The sequence below is a fragment of the Myotis myotis genome, unplaced genomic scaffold (genome assembly GCF_014108235.1).
Source record: "Myotis myotis isolate mMyoMyo1 unplaced genomic scaffold, mMyoMyo1.p scaffold_m19_p_10, whole genome shotgun sequence".
Taxonomy (NCBI): domain Eukaryota; kingdom Metazoa; phylum Chordata; class Mammalia; order Chiroptera; family Vespertilionidae; genus Myotis; species Myotis myotis.
Window position 1 is genome coordinate 36,306,859 of NW_023416314.1, and position 19,755 is coordinate 36,326,613.

The 19,755-nt window shown below is 42.3% G+C and overlaps 1 protein-coding gene across 14 annotated transcripts in view; it reads left to right on the forward strand.

The window, feature by feature from the left end:
- RSF1 (remodeling and spacing factor 1) overlaps positions 1–19,755 on the forward strand; it is a 129,370-nt gene that overhangs the window by 24,377 nt on the left and 85,238 nt on the right. For 6 of the 14 annotated variants that reach the window (XM_036324872.1, XM_036324870.1, XM_036324873.1 and 3 more), the window contains 2 exons: positions 596–674; positions 4,376–4,485. The exons of 6 other annotated variants lie outside the window; for them this stretch is intronic. In XM_036324872.1, coding sequence (XP_036180765.1) covers positions 4,443–4,485 — 43 coding nt within the window. In that variant the 5' untranslated portion in view covers positions 596–674; positions 4,376–4,442. The remainder of the gene's footprint in view (positions 1–595; positions 675–4,375; positions 4,486–19,755) is intronic. 2 more of the 14 variants (XM_036324879.1, XM_036324876.1) reach the window with 1 other exon arrangement.

The following is a 19,755-nucleotide window of genomic DNA, read 5'->3' on the forward strand; positions in this document are numbered from 1 at the left end:
AGGGACTCAGTCTTAAGCAAACCGCTCTTTCTAGGAAAATTTGGTTTTTTCTTTAAAATGCAGAAGATTTAAGCAACAGTTATCTTACTTTATTTTTTTTTAAATCCTCACCGGAGGATATGTTTTTATTGATTTTAGAGAGATGAAGGGAGAGAGAGAAATAGAAACATCAGTTGGTTGCCTCCCTTACATTCCCTGACCAAGAATCATGCCCTGACTAGGAATCGAACCTGCAACCTTTTGGTGTATGTTATGACACTCTAACCAACTATGCCACCCAGCCAGGGCATCTTATTTTCAGTTACATTAGATGAGAATTTATGAACATAGGAATAAGTATTGAGATGATGATGCTTCTCCCAAAAATGAAGCAGAAAGGGGTGGGGAAGTTTTTCAACATAACTGAACAATCTCAATGGAATACTTTCAGTTATCTTAATAAAAAAATTATCTTAATCAAATAATTAAGATCTCAGCTATCCTGAATTTGTAGGGAAAAGAAAGCTTCTTTAAACTGAGATGTTTGTATGCCTTTTGGGTTGTCTATAAACTCTTTGAACATATTAGTAGAAATTTTTTGTTTACATTTTCTTAGGATGTCCGTAGCTTTCATTGAAACACTAAGAGGTTGCCTTATGTTGGAATCCTCAAGAAGCAGACCTTGAGACAAAAATGTGAGTGCAAGTAGTTTATTTGGAAAATGATGCCAGAAATACTGATGAAGGAGGGGGAAGTGAGATTGGGAAGGGGGGTAAAGCCAATACAAGATATATTACCAAGTTACTTTGTTGATACCTGGAGCTGAATCTTCCTGTTGAACTCTGAGAGAGTGTAGATCACATGTCAGATTTATCCCAACAAAGAGGTAAAGGAGCTTCTGTCAGTTACTGGTTGAAGGCTTGCTCCCAGAAACAGTTAACTCCCCTGCCTGCACTGGAACCCAGAGTGCTGAGGGGATAAAGGTGAGCTGCTGCCAGCATCTGCTACTAGAGGTAGCAATAAAATACACCTTCATTTTTTGGTTAACTAAAGTCACTTAAAAGCTGTTTGCTTGACTGGAAATTTTATGACATTAAGGAATTGTTAATATTTATTTATTTTTTTATTTATTGTTAATCCTCGCCTGAGGATATTTTTACCATTGATCTTTAGAAATAGGAAGGGAGAAAGGGAGGGGGAGAGGGAGAAACATCCATGTGAAAAAAAGACACATCAATTGGTTGCCTCCCATAACATCCCGACTGGGGCGGGGATCGAATCGCAACCCAGGTACCTGCCTTTGACCAGGAATTAAACCTTAGACCAGCGGTTCTCAACCTGTGGGTCGCGACCCCTTTAGAGGTCGACCGACCCTTTCACAGGGGTCGCCTAAGACCGTCAGAAAACACGTATATAATTACATATTGTTTTTGTGATTAATCACTATGCTTTAATTATGTTCAATTTGTAACAATGAAAATACATCCTGCATATCAGATATTTACATTACGATTCATAACAGTAGCAAAATTGCAGTTATGAAGTAGCAACGAAAATAATTTTATGGTTGGGGGTCACCACAACATGAGGAACTGTATTAAAGGGTCACGGCATTAGGAAGGTTGAGAACCACTGCCTTAGACCCTTCAGTACATGGGCCAACACTCTAACAACTGAGCTACACTAGTCAGGGTGGAATTATTAATTTTTTAGTGTTACTATTAACATTATGGTATTTTTTAAAGAGTCCTTACCCCTTAGAGATACACAGTGAAATATTTAGGGATGAAGTCATGATATCTGGATTTGCTTTAAAATAACATTGGGGAGGACAAAGTCTTGTGGTCATATATTGATCATCATTGGAGTGGGGTGGTATGAATGGTTAAATAACCAATATATAAAAATGCCAGAAACACATGTGTTTTGCCTTAAATTCTAGAATTATGAAATGTTCACAGGAACAAATCTTTCAAAGTCTTCAGGCTGAACCTATTTTTAAAAAATCTTTATTGATTTCAGAGAGGAAGGGAGAGGGAGAGGGAGATAGAAACAACAATGATGAGAGATAATCATTAATGGACTGCCTCCTGCATGCCCCCTACTTGGGAATCGAGCCCGCAACCCAGGCATGCGCCCTGACTGGAATCGAACTGTGACCTCCTGGTTCATAGGTCGGTGCTCAACCACCGAACCATGCTAGTTGGGCAAGGCTAAACCTGTTTTTTATTGCTTGTGTTTTGCTGATGTCTCAGCTAACCAAACTTAAAAATCACCAACATTTTATTCAGACACCCTGGTTTCTTTATTGAACATTTTTAACAGTCAGCTGGCTGGGCTCCAAATAAGGTGCCAGCATTTTGCTTTAAATAAGACATTGATCACCATCTGGTGGTGAATAACAGTAACTTTGGTTTGTATATTGCTTTATGGTTTAGAAAATGTTTTCATATACATTTTCTCATTTGTTGAAATAACTGTAGAAATTATAATGAACCTATTTGGTTATGCTTTGTGTCACAATTTCAGGAAACTGTAAGATGACATAGTATGTTGCTCATCTAGTTATTTTTTGCTTGTCAAATGAATGTTGATTTGAAAGAAAATGAACTGATCACTTGTTACCAGGGAATAAAGACCATATAAACTTTCATAAGGAAATGGAGTTCTTTTGCCCTAGCCAGATTGGCTCAGTGGATAGAGCGTGGGCCTGTGGACTGAAGGGTCCTGGGTTTGATTCCGGTCAAGTAAACATGCCCAATTGCAGGCTCAATCCCCAGTAGGGGGCGTGCAGGAGGCACCCAATCAATAATTCTCATCGATGTTTCTATCTCTCCCTTCCTCTCTGAAATCAATAAAAATATATTAAAAAAAGAAAGAAATGGAGTTCTTTTTAGTTCACAATTCTGCAAAATAAGTTAGGAACCGTAAGAGATTAACAATAACTAACAATAAAATAGAACAATTATAACAAAAATTATAATAAGAATTACAATGAAAGTTATGTGAGTGTGGTCTCTTTCAAAATATCTTACTGTACTATACTCACCCTTCTTCTTGTGATGATGTGAGATGGTACAATGCCTACATGATGAAATTAAATGAGGTGGATACACTGACAAAGGATACACAGGCAGGGTGGGGTGGGATGATGAGATATTTTATCACACTACTCAGTACGGCATGCAATTTAAACCTTTTAATTGTTTAATTTTTGAACTTTATTATTTTTTTACTGTGGTTGACCTTGGCAGAAACTGGCAGAAAGCAAAACTGCAGTTAAGTGGGGGTGTTGTGGGATGGGGTGGGAAAACCTATCTATCTATCTATCTATCTATCTATCTATCTATCTATCTATCTATCTATCTATCTATCTATCAAAGCCTAAGTGACCATTATGACCAAATGATCGGATGACCAGCCAGTAGCTGTGACGCGCACTGACCTAGACCTTGCTGATGGGGCCCTGACAGCGCTGAATCTGGTTCATCTGCACCCTGAACCCAGACAGGAAGGAGGAGGGAGCCCAATTCCTCATGGAATCGGCCGTTGGTTAGCTTGCTGCTGGTGCCCTGACAACCCCGAATCTGGTTCACCTGCACCCTGAACCCAGACAGGAGGGAGCCCGATTCCTCACAGACTTGGCCATGCGTTAGCTTGCTGCCGGGGCCCTAACAGCCCCAAATCTGGTTCACCTCCACCCTGGACCCAGACAGGAGGGAGGAGGGAGCCCAATTCCTCAGGGAATCGGTCCTTGGTTAGCTTGCTGCTGGGGCCAACCTCCTGCGATCCCTCTCTCCAGCCTGCTGGCCACCACCCCCTCCCACACCCGATCGGCCCGATGGGGGTGGGGTCAGCCGGCCAACCTCCCATGGTCTCTTCCCCCAGCAGGCTGCCCCCCCCTGATCGCCAGCCAGGCCAAGGTACCCCATCTATGCACGAATTCGTGCACTGGGCCTCTAGTTAGACTGTATGGATCATACGTGATGAGGATAGAAGCCTGGCGCTTTATAGAGGTCTGGTATTAGAAAATCACTATATATAGGTATTTCTTTAGTTAAACACATAAACATTATTTACTTCTATATACAAATATCCATGGGAGCATTCCATCTCTTCCCTAGAAAGGAGGGAAAAACTTGCAAGTAAGTTGTCTTGGGTTAGTGATGTTACTTGATGGCTCTCACAGTGAACTGAAACCTAAAGCCACTTTCACCATCTTTTTCATCTCATGTTCTCACCACTTTCCTACATACTGTTAGTTCAGATAATTTCTCTTTCCCATCTCTAGGAACTCTCTTTTTTCCCCCTATCTACCTATAGAGTATTTGTATTTTCCTTTCTCCCTCTCTCCCCATCTCTTTCTTCTTTCTTTATTTTCTTATCCCTATTCTAGTTCATCAGATAGTTGAATGAACCAGGAACTGTGCTTGGTGCTGTGAATCAGGTGATGAAAAAGGCAGATGGATCTGGCCCTCATCTTCATGGAGAGAGAAGGAAGAGGAGGTAGATGATAGATATTTACAAAGTGAGACTATAAAGATAATTAAAACTATTAGATGTCAAAAGGTCTACCCTTTTCTCTCTATTGCCCCTGTTTATTGTATTTATTTTTAGAAACTGTATAATTTTTAAAAAATATATTTTTTTATTTATTTCAGAGAGAAGGGAGAGGGAGAGACTGATAGAAACATTAATGATGAGAGAGAATCATTGATTGGCTGCCTCCTGCATGCCCCACACTGGAGATGGAGCCCGCAACCCGGGAATATACCCTTGACCAGGAATCAAACCGTGACCTCCTTGTTCATAGTTCGACACCCAACCACTACCCATGCTACTTGCTTTTCCCCGTTTATACTTAATTTTTCTTTTCTCTTAATTATCAGCATTTAAGGTAAATTTAAAACCAGTGTTTCAGCTAGTGTGTTGATTTTCTGCTTTATTTAAATATTAAAATTGCATGATAATTTTTTCCATTATCTTGTTCAAGATAAAATCAGGGGTAGCTAGGCAGTTTACAACGTGGCTTGGATTTTAGTGGGATATAGCCTCTTTTTGCAGTTTGAGCACTGTTTTAAGGTAGTGTTTCATATTTTGAGTAACAATGCTTGCTTTTGAATTTAAAGAATAGTGTTTCTCAACGTTTTTTTTATGGTCATATTCCTAGAGAGAAAAATTTAATTTTAATTTAATTTAAAATTTTCTCTTTAGCAATAGGAGTTAAATACTAAGGAATAAAATTTTGTCAGAAAGTGTTAAGATGTGGAAAATCATAAACCATTATCTGAGGTTTTTTTGCCTTCCTCAAGTACCAATTTTTGCCCCCTGGGATCAATATTGTTTTTATTGAGAATATATACTATAGTAGACTTTGCTTTTATAATTATAAATTTTCCATAAAGCAATTTCTAAGTGGAGTGACTTTTTCAAGAGTCACTTGAAATCCATGAGAATGGATTGGAAAATAGTGCTGATGGTTGCACAATGTTGTGAATGTAATTAATGCCACTGAAATGTACACTTAAAAAGGTTTTAACAAGTTTTATGTTGTGTATATTCTGACAAAATTAATCATTAACATCATTTATTTGTATACTATAAATGGATGAATCATATGGTATGTGAATTACATCTCAATAAAGTTGTTGGGGAAAAAGGATGTGTTGGGAGGAGGAGTAATAATCTTTCTGTTGCTATGGCAACTGTTGGATTACGTTTTAGGAATGGATGATGTGTCACAGTGTGTAGGTGCAAAACCCAGAAACAGCTATACAGAAAGGGAGGTTTGATTTGTAAGTTAGGTCCATCCATTTGATATTTGAAAAAACATTCAAAAGAGCCCTGGATTTGAAGATGAGAAGTCTGGTCTCTTGCTTGGCCTCTATTTGAACTTGGGCAGTTCATATCACATCTTAGTTGCTAAGTTTTCCACTTTGTTAAGAGAGTGTGAATTAGATCATTGCTTTCAGTTAAAAAATTCTAATATTCCATGATTAGTTGTCATTATTATAAGAAAAATAAATACTTGACTCCATACATAGACATAAACATTGAATATTAGAGCTGGAGGACTTTGATCATCTGGTACAACTCCATTTATAGATGAGAAGATTGAGGTTTGCACCTCTTTCTCCTGACTGTCTAGTGTTTTTCATAATATGCATACAGTCATGTGATGCATAATGAGGTTTCAGTCAACAACAGACTGCTTATAAGGCAGTGTTCCCATATATATCTACACTAATAAAAGACAAAGATGCTAATTGACCGTACCTTCACTATGCCCTAAGCCACGCCCACTAGCCAGTCAGAGCAACTATATGCAAATTAACCCAACCAAGATGGCGGCCAGCAGCCATGGTGCTGGAGCAAGCAGGAGGCTTGGTTGCCTGGGCTATGGAGGAAGCCAAGCTTCCTGCCTGCTCTGAGCCAGCTGTGGCCTCCGCTCATGGCAACAAAGTTTCAATTATAGAAGAAAAATAAATCCCAGATACCTGCTTCCAGCCAGCCTCCACTGGGAGCTTGGTTGGCTGGGGGCTGTGGCCAGCCTGCAAACAGCCATCGGCCCCTCACCCAGGCTGGCCAGGCACTCCTATATAATAAAAGGGTAATATGCAAATTGACCATAACAGCAGAACGACTGGGAATGACTGGTCACTATGACACACACTGACCACCAGGGGGCAGATGCTCAATGCAGGAGGTGCCCCCTGGTGGTCAGTGCGCTCCCACAGGGGGAGCTCTGCTCAGCCACAAGCCAGGCGGCTGCCAGTACAGCGGTGGTGGTAGGAGCCTCTCCCGCCTCCTCAGCAGCGCTAAGGATGTCCAACTGCAGCTTAAGTCTGCTCTCCGCTGGCAAGTGGACATCCCCCGAGGGCTCCGGGGCTGCCAGAGGGATGTCTGACTGCCAGCTTAGGCCCGCTCCCTTAGGGTGGCCATCCCCCGAGGGGTCCCAGACTGCGAGAGGGCACAGGCCGGGCTGAGGGACCACCCCAATTGTACAGATTTTTGTGCACCGGGCCTCTAGTCCTATCTAATAATAGACAAACATGGTAATTAACCGTACCTCCGACACGCTTCCCATTGGCTAATCAGGGCGATATGCAAATTAACTGCCAACCAAGATGGCGGCCGGCAACCAGGCAGCTGAAGCGAACAGAAGGCTTGCTTGCTCCATGATGGAGGAAGCCAAGGTTCTCCGCCTGCTGCTGCCCAGCTCTGAGCTGCACTCTAAGAAACAGTGTTGCAATTATAGAAGCTAAACCAGCCGTGGGCAAACTACAGCCCGCGGGCCGGATCCGGCCTATTTGAAATGAATAAAACTAAACAAAAAAAAAAGACCATACCCTTTTATGTAATGATGTTTACTTTGAATTTATATTAGTTCACACAAACACTCCATCCATGCTTTAGTTCCGGCCCTCTGGTCCAGTTTAAGAACCCATTGTGGCCCTCGAGTCAAAAAGTTTGCCCACCCCTGAGCTAAACAAACCCCAGAAACCTGCTTTCAGCCAGCCAGGCTTCAGCCAGCAGGACCGCAACAGTGTTTCAATTATAGAACAAACCCAGATCCCTGCTTTCAGCAGCCGAGGTCTCAGAGCTGCAGCCGGCTCTCAGCTCCAGTGACAGCCATAGAAGGTAAATAAATCCCAGAATAAAAAAAAGAAAAAGAAAAAAAGGAGAGGTTAGGAGCTTCAGTCGCCTGCCAGCCTGAAAACGGCCTTCAGCCCCTTATCCAGACTGGCCAGGCACCCCAGTGGGGACCCCCACCCTGAAGCAACAAGATGGCGGCTAATTTCTATACTGAAGGCGGGAGGCAGCGGGCAAGGCTGTCTGCAGTCCGGGACCCAGATCTGTGACACTCCCGGGCGGGGGGCAGCGCAGGTGGCTGTCCACTGTCCCAGGACCCGGATCTGTGACCCTGCCGGGCGGGGGGCAGTGCTTGAGGCTGTCCGCGGTCTGGGACCTGGATCCATGACCTGGTGGGGGGGCGGCAGCTGGCATAGGGGCTGATCGGCCGGGGTTGGGCAGGGCAGGACGCCTGGCTTCCGCCCAGCCCTAGTCACTCTAGGCAGGTGAGCAGCGCAGAGAGCCTCTGGACAGGGGAGGCAGACTGGCGGAGGGCGGCCTATACTCCCCACATGGCGGTGGTGACAACTGTGAGTGCGCCAAGCGGAGCCTGCAGGCTGAGCTGAAGTAGCACCTGCAGGCCATCAGCGCCCAGGAGTGGCTGCGCAAGATCCGCCTCCTGGCCCAGAAGGTGCAGGATCGCAGGGACAGCCACCGTGGCGGGCCAGACTGACGTCCTCCTGGCCGCACCACGAGGATTTGCGGATCTGCAAAGCCAGAGGCCTCCGGTGTGCACATCCCCCCCAGCATGCAAACATCCCCCAGCACACTGTCACCCTCCCACGCCTGCAACAGTTGCAAACCAAGGCATGCACAAGTTCCCCCTGCCTCTCCACCGCACTTCCATCAACCCAGCATGCCTAACACCCCCACAGGATGTGCACACATCCCCTCTGATGCGCTCACATCCTTTGGAAAGTGTCTGGGTGTTCTGGGTGCTGAGGGTGGGCGCCTGTGAGATGACAGTGAGAGGGCGGAGTGGTGATGCCCTGTTCCCACAGAGGCCAGTGCACCTATGAGATCGCCTCTAGGGGGTTAATGCAGGTGCTGAGGCAGGTGCAGATGCAGACAGACACACCTGGTGGGTGCGGGCGGCCCTCGCTGAGGTGCCTTCGGTCAGCGTTCAAGATCAAGAACCCAGAGGTGGAGAGGAAACAGTGAAACAGTGGGATAGTCGGGCGACTGTAGAGGAGGAATGTGCACTTTGGGTGCCAGGCCCCGTGAGCGAAGGCTGCCCTGACTGAGCCTCGCTTGCCTGGGGCCTACTGCACTCCTGCCGGGCAGCGGGTGACAGGACGTGCTTTTCCGAATTAATGAGAGAAAACGTTGATTCTCCTGCTGCCCACGAAGGTGGAAAGTGAAGTGGGGAGACATGTGGGGAGTGAGCGAGGTTCCCTGTCTGGGGGTTCCAAATCTGTTGGTTTCTTTCACCACTGACTAGAGATATACAGGGTGTCTCCCCAAAATGTATACAAACTTTGAATACCTACTAATGCCAATGGTTTTAAGCATAAGAAAGAAACAACAATGGAGCTGTTATCTGTTAAAAGTGTGGGCACAAACAGGCAGTTGGACATTCCCTGAGGGGTCTCAGATTGGAGAGGGTGAAGGCCAGACTGAGGGCACCCCCCCCACCCCAGTGCACGAATTACGTGCACCGGGCTACTAGTCCTATCTAATAAAAGAGAAACATGGTAATTAGCGTACGTCCGCTACCCTTCCCATTGGCTAATCAGCAAGATATGCAAATTAACTGCCAGCCAAGATGGCGGCCAGCAGCCAGGCAGCTTGAAACTAACATGAGGCTTGCTTGCTTCAGTGAGGGAGGAAACCAACATTCCCCGCCTGCCTTGCCGGCCTCTGAGCTTGCAGCTTGAAACATTCTTACAAATATAGAAGCTAAACAAAACCCCAGAAACCTGCTTTCAGCCCGCCGGGATCTCAGAGCTGGAGTTGATACAGAGTTTCGATTATAGAACCCAAACAAACCAGATACCTGCTTTCAGCAGCAGAGGCCTCAGAGCTGGAGCCAGAGCTAAAGCTGGCCCAGAATAAAAAAAAAAAAAAAAAGAGGAGCAGTTGGGAGCTTCAGTCACCCACCAGCCTGAAAACAGCCCTCAGCCTCTCACCCAGACTGGCCAGGAACCCCAGTGGGGACCCCCACCCTGAAGGGTGTGTGACCAGCTGCAAACAGCCATCATCCCCTCACCCAGGCTGGCCAGGCACCCCAGTAGGGACCCCCACCGTGAAGGGTGTGTGACCAGCTGCAAACAGCCATCATCCTCTCACCCAGGCTGGCCAGGCACCCCAGTGGGGACCCCCACCCTGATCCGAGACACCCTTCAGGGCAAACCAGCTGGCCCCACCCATGCACCAGGCCTCTATCCTATATAGTAAAAGGGTAATATGCCTCCCAGCACCGGGATTAGCGGAGCCGCGAGGCCTCCCAGCACCGGGATCAGCGGAGCCAAGAGGCCTCCCTGCACCGGGATCAGCGTGACAGGGGGCAGCGCCCAAACCCCCTGATTGCCCTGCGGCTCTGTGTGTGACAGGGGGCGGGGCCACAACCTTCCTATCCGCCCTGCTCTGTTCATTACAGGGTAAGGCCCCCCTGATCAGCCCTGCTCTGTGCCTGATGGGGGTAGCTCCCCAACCCCCTGATTGGCCCTACTCTGTGCGTGACAGGGGGGAGCTCCCCAACCCCCTGATCGACCCTGCTCTGTGCATGACAGGGTATGGAGCCCCAACCCCCCTGATGGACCCTGCTCTGTGAGTGACTGGGGGCAGCGCCCCAACCCCCTGATTGGCCCTGCCATGTGCGTGACGGGGTGGTGCTGCAACCTCCCCATCGAGCCTGCCTTGAGTGTGACAGGGGACGGTGCCCCAACCCCCCAATCAGCCCTACCCTGAGCGTGACTGAGGGTGGCATCGCAACCTCCTGATCCGCCCTGCTCTGTGCATGACAGGGGCAGCGCCCCAACTCCCCAACCGGCCCTGCTCTGAGCCCGACCAGGGGCTGCACCTAGGGATTGGGCCTGCCCTCTGCCACCCGGGAGCAGGCCTAAGCCAGCAGGTCGTTATCTCCCGAGGGGTCCCAGACTGCGAGAGGGCACAGGCCGGGCTGAGGGACCCCCCCTCTCCCCCGAGTGCACAAATTTTTGTGCACCGGGCCTCTAGTATATATATAAAAGCCTCAGTGACCAGTCGACTGGTAACTATGACGCACACTGACCACCAGGGGGGCAGATGTTCAGTGCACAGGCATGGAAACGTGGAACAGACTGATGAATCTCAGAGGGGAGGGGGTCAGGGGAGAGCGGGAAGAGATTAATCAAAGATCTTATATGCATACTAGAGGCCCAGCGTGCACCACTGGGGTCCCTCGGCCTGGCCTACATCTTCTCGCAATCCGGGACCCCTCGGGGGATGTCTGTCTGCGGTTTTGGCCCAATCCTTGCAGGCCACCAGAGGGACCCCACCAATGGACGAATCCGTGCACTGGGCCTCTAGTAAGTTTATAATGAAACTGAAAAATTTCTGTCACTTAGTAATGTTGTAGCTGTTATGATGTGGTGCAATGCATTACACAAACATCACTGTGTTACAGTTGCCTACAGTATTTACCACAGAAACATGCTGTAACAGGGTTATTACTTAAGCGCTATAGAGGAAGATAATTTGTTACCCCAATATAATAGTATGTCTATTTGGCAGAAGGATTATTTCAGACTGGTTAATTTTAAGAGACCATAGGCATGGGAGAAGTTCTGAAAACCAAATAGAAGTTAATCTTTGTAAAATACATTTACATTTATAAGGGAAACCTCTATTGTTAGGGGTGTCTCCCTCACTATACGCAAAGGAAGGGATGACCTTACCTCTGCAAACTCTTATCAATACAAAAGATCACGACTTAAATGTTCATAACAACCTTACACTTGTTTACCATGCTTTTCCAGGTAACATCCCTTTTAGTTGACGATGGTATTTAAAGGTGGTGGTTTGAGCCTTTTTTGGCAAATTACTCCTGTTTTCCTGGGTCTCTTCCTGTGTACATGAAGTATGCATGTCATTAAACTTTTGTGTGTTTTTTCCTTCTGTATTTCTGTTTTTTATTACAAGGATGTTCCAACCAGAACCCAAAAGGGTAGGGAGAAAATTACTTTTCCTCCCCTACACAGCAATAGTCTTGAACCATTTCTTTGCTTTTCAGAAAACTTTTAGGATGATTGATTAAATGAACTCTTTGAAGATCAGGTATATAAATGTATAACAGTTATTTTAAGGATCAAATGGCTTGTGGAACTAGTCTTATAATTGCTAAAACTGTGCTTCCCCAACAGAGATGGTAAAAACTGGCCAGTAGTTAAACTTACTGAAAGCTTATCTTCCAATCTCTATATCTAAAATCAATGCTCTCTTAGAAGTGGCCTTCATAAAATCAACTGTTCTTGTGACTCTAATTATATCTATGTTTATAAGCATAGAGGAAGTTTAAGTAAAAGACTTTATTGAGAAATGAGAAGAATTAGGTCATTTAATTATGAGCTGTTATAAACTTCTACCATAAAAGGAATTGTAAGTAGCAAGATTAGAATCACAGACTCAGCAGCATTCTTAAGGTTAGGTACTGGAAAGATGCTTAGAAAAATGTCAGAATATAGAACATCTTTGGTGCTTGGATCAGTAATGCAGTCTGGAATTTTTGCTTCATACCTACATCATTTGCCAGGTTTTCCATGAATTCACACAGCCTCTGACCTTTTCTTCTGCTTCAGAATCTTTCACCTTGAGGCTTTAAGAAACGGGTCTGTTAAAAGTTATGTATCAAATCTAGCATGTGAAAAGGTAGAGATCTTTGTTCAGTTGGGAAGGAAACCTATATTTTTTGGCTGACCTATTTGGCTCAGTGGTTGAGTATCAATCTATGAACCAGGAGGTCACAGTTCAATTCCTGGTCACATGCCCAGGTTTCGGGCTCAATTGGCAGCATGCAAGAGGCAGTCGATCGGTGACTCTCTCGCATCATTGATGTTTCTGTCTTTCTCCTCCCTTTCTCTCTGAAATCAATAAAAAAAATATACTTAAACAACTAAAAAAACCCTATATTTTTCAGAATAGCATGAAATTGGTAAATAGATAATTCTTTAGAGGGATGTTAACAATTACCTAATGTTCTAGAAATGAGATTAGAAAATGTTTCAGGTGATGAGTGAATTTGCATATTCTCTGTATATTTTAGACCAGTGATGGCGAACCTATGAACTCATTGTTTTGGTAGATTTTTCTTTGTTAAATGGCATTTAAATATATAAAATAAATATCAAAAATATAAACGTTTGTTTTACTATGGTTGCAAAGATCAAAACATTTCTATATGTGACACGGCACCAGAGGTAAGTTAGGGTTTTTCAAAATCCTGGCACGCCGAGCTCAAAAGGTTCGCCATCACTGTTTTAGACAGTGATTATGTGTTTTTAAAATATGATTGGTAATTTTCAGCTGCACTGTCCAAAGCTATACCTACTTGTCATACGTGGCTATTTAAATATAAATTAATTAAAAATAAATAAAAAATGTTTAGTTTCTCAGTTTTATTAGCTACATATCAGGTGCTCAGTGGTCACATTTTGCTAGTCACTAAAATGGCTACTATATTGGAAAGGACATATAAAGACTATTTCCATTGTATATGATGGTCTATATACAATATTGTTTTTATAGAGTATAGTCAGTACTTCCTATCAGCAGGTTCTGCATCTGGGGAGTCAACCAACTGCTGATGGAAAAGATTCTAAAAAAATGTTATATTGTTGCTGACATCTACTATGTAGTTTGACCTACAATAATTGGATCTGTACTGAACATGTACAAGACTTTATTGTCAATGTTCCCTAAACAATGTAGTATAACAACTATTTACATAGCATTTACATTGTATTAGGAAATTATAAGTAATCTAGAGATAGTTTAAAGTATAGGAGAGGATATGTATAGGTTAAATGCAAATGCAATGCGTTTTTATATAAGGGACTTTGATCATCTGTGGGTTTGTGTATTCTGGGAGTCCTGAACCAAATCCCCCATGGATACTGAGGGTTGACTGTACAAAGTATGGGAATTTTAATATTTTCAATTTAACTATAATGTTGATTAATTTTTCTTTTGACATTTTTGCCCACTTATTTTTAATTGAACAACATATTGAGAGGTACTAGTGTCCATAAAGGTTATCAGCTTGTCTGTTCTATTTGTAACAACAAATATAATTAAATTCAGTGTTAACTAGATTTATTATGGGAACTATTTCACAATATATACAAATATTAAAAAATCATGTTGTACACACGAAGCTAGTATAATGTCACATACAAATTATATTGCAAAAATACGTAAGTAAATTGTGAATTACAAATTTTAGTCTTGCCCCCACACACACTGGAGGATATGCTTGTTGATTTTAGAACGAATGTAATGAGGAGAGAGAAAGAGAAAGAAACATCAGTGTGAGAACATTGACTCGTTTCCTATGTACCCAAGCCGACCAGGGATCGAACGTGCAACCTTTCAGTATACAGGATGACATTCCAACCAACTGAGTCACACTGGCCAGGGCATAAATTTTAGTTTTAAATATTCTTACTCTGTACGATACAATACAGTAGCCATATGTGGTTCTTGAGCATTTGAAATATGGCTAGTGTGAATTGAAATGCGCTGTAAATGTAAAATACACAATATGTTTTGAATGCTTAGTACAAAAAAAAAACCATGTAAAATGGGTGAAAGGAGTCCAAAGGTACAAACTCCCAGTTATAAAATAAATAAGTCATGGTGATTAAATGTACAGCATGTTAACTACAGTTAATATTATTGTATTGCATATTTGAAAATTGCTAAGAGATTTGAAATTAAAAACTCTCATAACATGTAAAACATTTTTGTAAGTATAAGAGATTTATTGTGGCTATCATTTCATAATGTATACACATGTTAAATCATGTTGTACACCTGAAACTAATATAATGTTATGTCAATTATACCTCATTTTTAAAAAGTAAATTTTAAAAATCAAGTAAAAAGTATAAAATATCTGAAATTTTAAATATGGATTATATGTTGAAGTGACATTGGAATACAGTGTTAAAATATATTATTGAAATTAATTTTTATGTCTTTTACTTTTATGAGTGAACTAGAAAATTTGAAATCATGTGGCTCATCTTATTTTCTATTAGACAGTACTTTGCAAGAGCCAGTGCTCTAACAAGAAAATCAAATAATATGTAACCTATTTCTATATGCCTAAATCAACTATGACTACATTTGTAAAGTGGGGTAGAAAACATTTTGCACAATTTTTTTACTCTGGATTTCTAAAAATATTTGCAATTGTATCAAATTTTTGTGTGATTTCATATATCTATATGATATGGAGGACATGCATAAATAATGTAAAAGCTTTTAGCCAACTCCTAAATGAGTGATATAGACAGTATTGATACTGTGGGCATTCTGAGGACAAAGCTGTTGCTGGAATCATTGGAAAGCTATCTCAGAGACTTTTGGGATTTTTATTTACCAGAAATCGAAGGATGAGCATATTTCAAGTGGGCAGAAACAGTAAGCTGGAGGACTTGAATAAAGCCCACATAGGTAGTGAACTAGGTATGCTTAATGGATAGTGAACAGGCCTAAATGATTTGAATCAAGGATTTCATTGTAGAAGTGAGAGAGAATTGAAGAGTTAGGTTGACACTGAATGTTGGGACTCTGAGGCCACGGAAAGAAATCTGGATGAGTTTATATAGGGACCATAAATGGTATTTCTGAACTGGGAAATGACATGAAAGCAGTAGTTTTAGAGCATTGGTTTGATTATAGGGGATTATCCAAAGGTATTTTGTGAAGTGAGAAGGTACAGTGATATCCTAAGAAACAGCGTGGCTCCGGGGGGGAGGGGGGAGGCAGGAGGGGGAGGGAATAGGTTTGAGATGTAGGAAGGCAAAATCATCAAGACTTAGTGTTTAGAAGCACCCTGCTCGGTGTGTATTGGTTTGGCTTGATTGGTTGGCGCATCATCCTGTACACTGAAAGGTTGCAGGTTCGATTCCTGGTCAGGGAGCATACCTAGATTGCAAGTTCTATCCTGGTCTGAGGGGGTGCATATAGGAGGCAACTGATCGATGTTTCTCTTGCTCTCCTTTCCTCTCTCTCTCTAAAATTAATAAAAACATATCCCTGGGTGAGGATTTAAAAAAAAACACCACTTACTGTTTGGGGAAAAGTGAGAAATTGGAACTGACCTTGGTTCCCGAAATATCAACAATAAAAATAAAGGTATTTTATGTGATACAGACAGTATTAATATGCTCAAAGTCACTAATCATCCAAGAGATGCAAATAAAATGATAATGAAGTACCATCTCACATCTGTCAGAATGGCCATCATCAACAAATCAACAAATGACAAGGGCTGGAGAGGATGCGGAGGAAAAGGAACCCTCATGCACTGCTGGTGGGAATGCAGACTGGTGCAGCCACTGTGGAGAACAGTATGGAGTTTCCTCAAAAAACTAAAAATGGAACTCCCATTTGACCCAATGATCCCACTTCTAGGGATATATCCCAAGAAAACAGAAACACCAATCAGAAAGGATATATGCACCCCTATGTTATAGCAGCACAATTTACAATTGCTAAGACTTGGAAACAGCCTAAGTGCCCATCAGCAGATGAGTGGATTAAAAAACTGGTACATCTACCCAATGGAATACTATGCTGCTGTAAAAAGGAAGGAACTCTTATTATTTGCAACAGCATGGATGGATCTGGAGAGCATTATGCTAAGCGAAATAAGTCAGAGAAAGAAATATCACATGATCTTACTCATTTGTGGACTATAATGAACAACATAAACTGATTAACAAAAACAGATCCAGCCTAACTGGTTTGGCTCAGTGGATGGAGTGTCAGCCTGCAGATTGAAAGGTCCCGGATTCGATTCCAGTCAGGGGCGTGTACCTTGGCTGCGGGCACATCCCCAGTGGGGGGTGTGCAGGAGGCAGCTGATTGATGTTTCTCTCTCATCAATGTTTCTAACTCTCTAACCCTCTTTCTTCCTCTCTGTATTAACCCTTTGCGGTCATTTGTCTACTCTCAGCCACCAAAGCTTTTTTACCGTTCCGGTCGTATGTCTGCTCTCAGCCACCACAGCAAGGAACCGTACGAATCTTAACTCTATTCATTCATGTATCAGTTCATAATTTCTCTGAAAGCTCTTAAGTGTCTAAGCGACCTTGTCACGAACCAAAACATTGCCCCGACAAATTGGAGATATCGAAACTCAATATAAACAAACGCGGTCGTTCCACACTCGCCATGCAAAACACCGTGGCGAGTCAGTCGCCTTTTGAGAGTGAAGAAATCGACAAGCTTCGGAGATACTTCGCAGAATTTCAAATAAAGCTTTACAGACTACGTTTAACTGTAATTAGGCATTCTCGCTTGTTAAGATATTTCAAAATAATACTCCAAAATGGCAAAAAGAAAGTTACTGAAAGAAGTGTACTGCGAATCTGAAAGTAACGATGAAGAGTTTTATTTTGGCACCTTGAATACTGACTCTGATGTAGAAAGTGATAACGTTTGTAGTGATTCTACTAGTGGTGACGTAGTTCCAAAAAAGAATTAATAAATCTTGTTTATCCTTCATAATCTTGCATGTTATGTATCACTGCTCTTTCAATGGAAATTAATTCCGACCAGTATGACACCCATGTCCAAATTTAATACGACCGCAAAGAGTTAAGTCAATAAAAAATATATATTTTAAAAACACAAAAAAGAAAACAGATCCAGAGACAGAGAAGTATTGATCAGACTGTCAAATATCACAGGGAAGGCAAGGGAGGGTGGGGGTAAGAAGAGATCAATCAAAGGACTTATATGCATGCATGTAAGTATAACCAATGGACACAGACCCTAAGGGGGTGAGGGCACGAATGGTGGGGCAGGGGGGCAATGGGAGGATAAGGATATACATGTAATACCTTAATCAATAAAGAAAAAATAAATAATAATATTTTTAAATACATTATGTAATGTTTTGTAATTTTGAAATTGTAAGATAACCAATACATCCCTTTATTACAGATGAGGATTTTGAAATTCATTGCTTAAAGACTTGACTAGAATCATAGTCCCCTTGTTTAAGTGGTGGCGCTAATAATTGATCCCAGATTTTTTTCTTCCTAATGTATTATCTTTGGCATCTACTTCATTCCCTAGGCCAGTGCCTCAGTTTTTGGTTCTTTATTACTTTGCATTACCAGTCAATCACTAAGTTTTATTATTTGTTTCCTAAGCATTTCTCAGATCTGCCCACTTCTCTCTGTACCACTTCTACCTTAGTTCAGGTGACTCTCATCTTTGTGGATTGATATTTTCCTGAATTTTTTGAGATCTTTTTAAATCACAGAGCATTCTCTTGCCTAAATTTTTAAAATAAAATGTGTTCTTGTTAGCCTAGCCTTATAAGGCTTTTTCTCTGTTCATGCCTCTAGTTCATGATCACTTTGTTTGTCAGCTTTTTGTATCTGCAGTTAATTCTGTAAGCAATGTCCTTCCCCCCTTTTTTCCACTCCACCCTCAATCCCATACTTCAGGTCTTAGCTTAATATAATTGTCTGTTTACTTGTCTATAACCACCTCTCCTGGCTTCCTTTACTTCCAACTCACTTAAGTAGGCTCATTAAGGGCAGAGGTTATTTCTTGCTAAATAATAGTGGACCTACAGAAATTTGTTGAATGGCTAAATGTGTTTATACTTGTAGGTCCTAACAAGTTGGAAGTAGCTTTTTTTTTTTTTTTTAAATATATTTCATTGATTTTTTACAGAGAGGAAGGGAGAAAGAGAGAGAGCTAGAAACATCGATGAGAGAGAAACATCGATCAGCTGCCTCCTGCACATCTCCCAATGGGGATATGCCCGCAACCCAGGTACATGCCCTTGACCGGAATCGAACCCGGGACCCTTCAGTCCGCAGGCCGACGCTCTATCCACTGAGCCAAACCGGTTTCGGCAGAAGTAGCTTTTTTTAAAATATATTTTTTATTTTATTTTTTAATATACTTTATTGAATTTTTTAAAAAATGTATATTATTGATTTTTTACAGAGAGGAAGGGAGAGGGATAGAGAGTTAGAAACATCAGTGAGAGCCGAAACCGGTTTGGCTCAGTGGATAGAGCGTCAGCCTGCAGACTGAAAGGTCCCAGGTTCGATTCCGGTCAAGGGCATGTACCTGGGTTGCGGGCACAACCCCAATAGGAGATGTGCAGGAGGCAGCTGATCGATGTTTCTCTCTCATCGATGTTTCTAACTCTCTCTATCTCTCTCCCTTTCTCTCTGTAAAAAATCAATAAAATATATTTAAAAAAAAAAAAAAGAAAAAAAAAGAAACATCAATGAGAGAGAAACATCGATCAGCTGCCTCCTGCACACTCCCCACTGGGGATGTGCCCGCAACCAAGGTACATGCCCTTGACCGGAATTGAATCTGGGACCCTTCAGTCCGCAGGCCGACGCTCTATCCACTGAGCCAAACCGGCTAGGGCTGGAAGTAGCTTTAATGGAGAATAGAGTCTGAAAGAATGACTGAAAAGAATTAGTCCATCATTTCCCATACTGTACTTCAGAGCATTGTATCCTACAGGATAATGTGTGTTTCCCAAAAAAAGGCTCCATAATCAAATATAGTATTAGGAAGTGCTGCAAATTATGTCCCTATCTTGGATATTCACTGTGCACATAGGAACAATCAATAAAGGCTTCAGGAAGTTCTGCAGTATAAAAAAAAATTAATCTAGCATTTTCCTAACACTTTGATTATGAAACCCCTGATTTCTCTTAGGTTACTAATGGTTTTTGTTATTGGGAAATGCTAAACTTGACTGGCTGTGTGTGTTCTTCATTTTCCTCAGATCTAATTAATATAATTAAACAATATAATTAGATCATGGCCAAGGGATATTTGGAGGGACTCCAGTTATTACAATTAGAAGAGAGAATCTGGAGAAAGATATAACAATCTTCAAATATTTAAAGGCTCCAAAAGAAGGGGAATTGAAAGTATAAGAGAAAA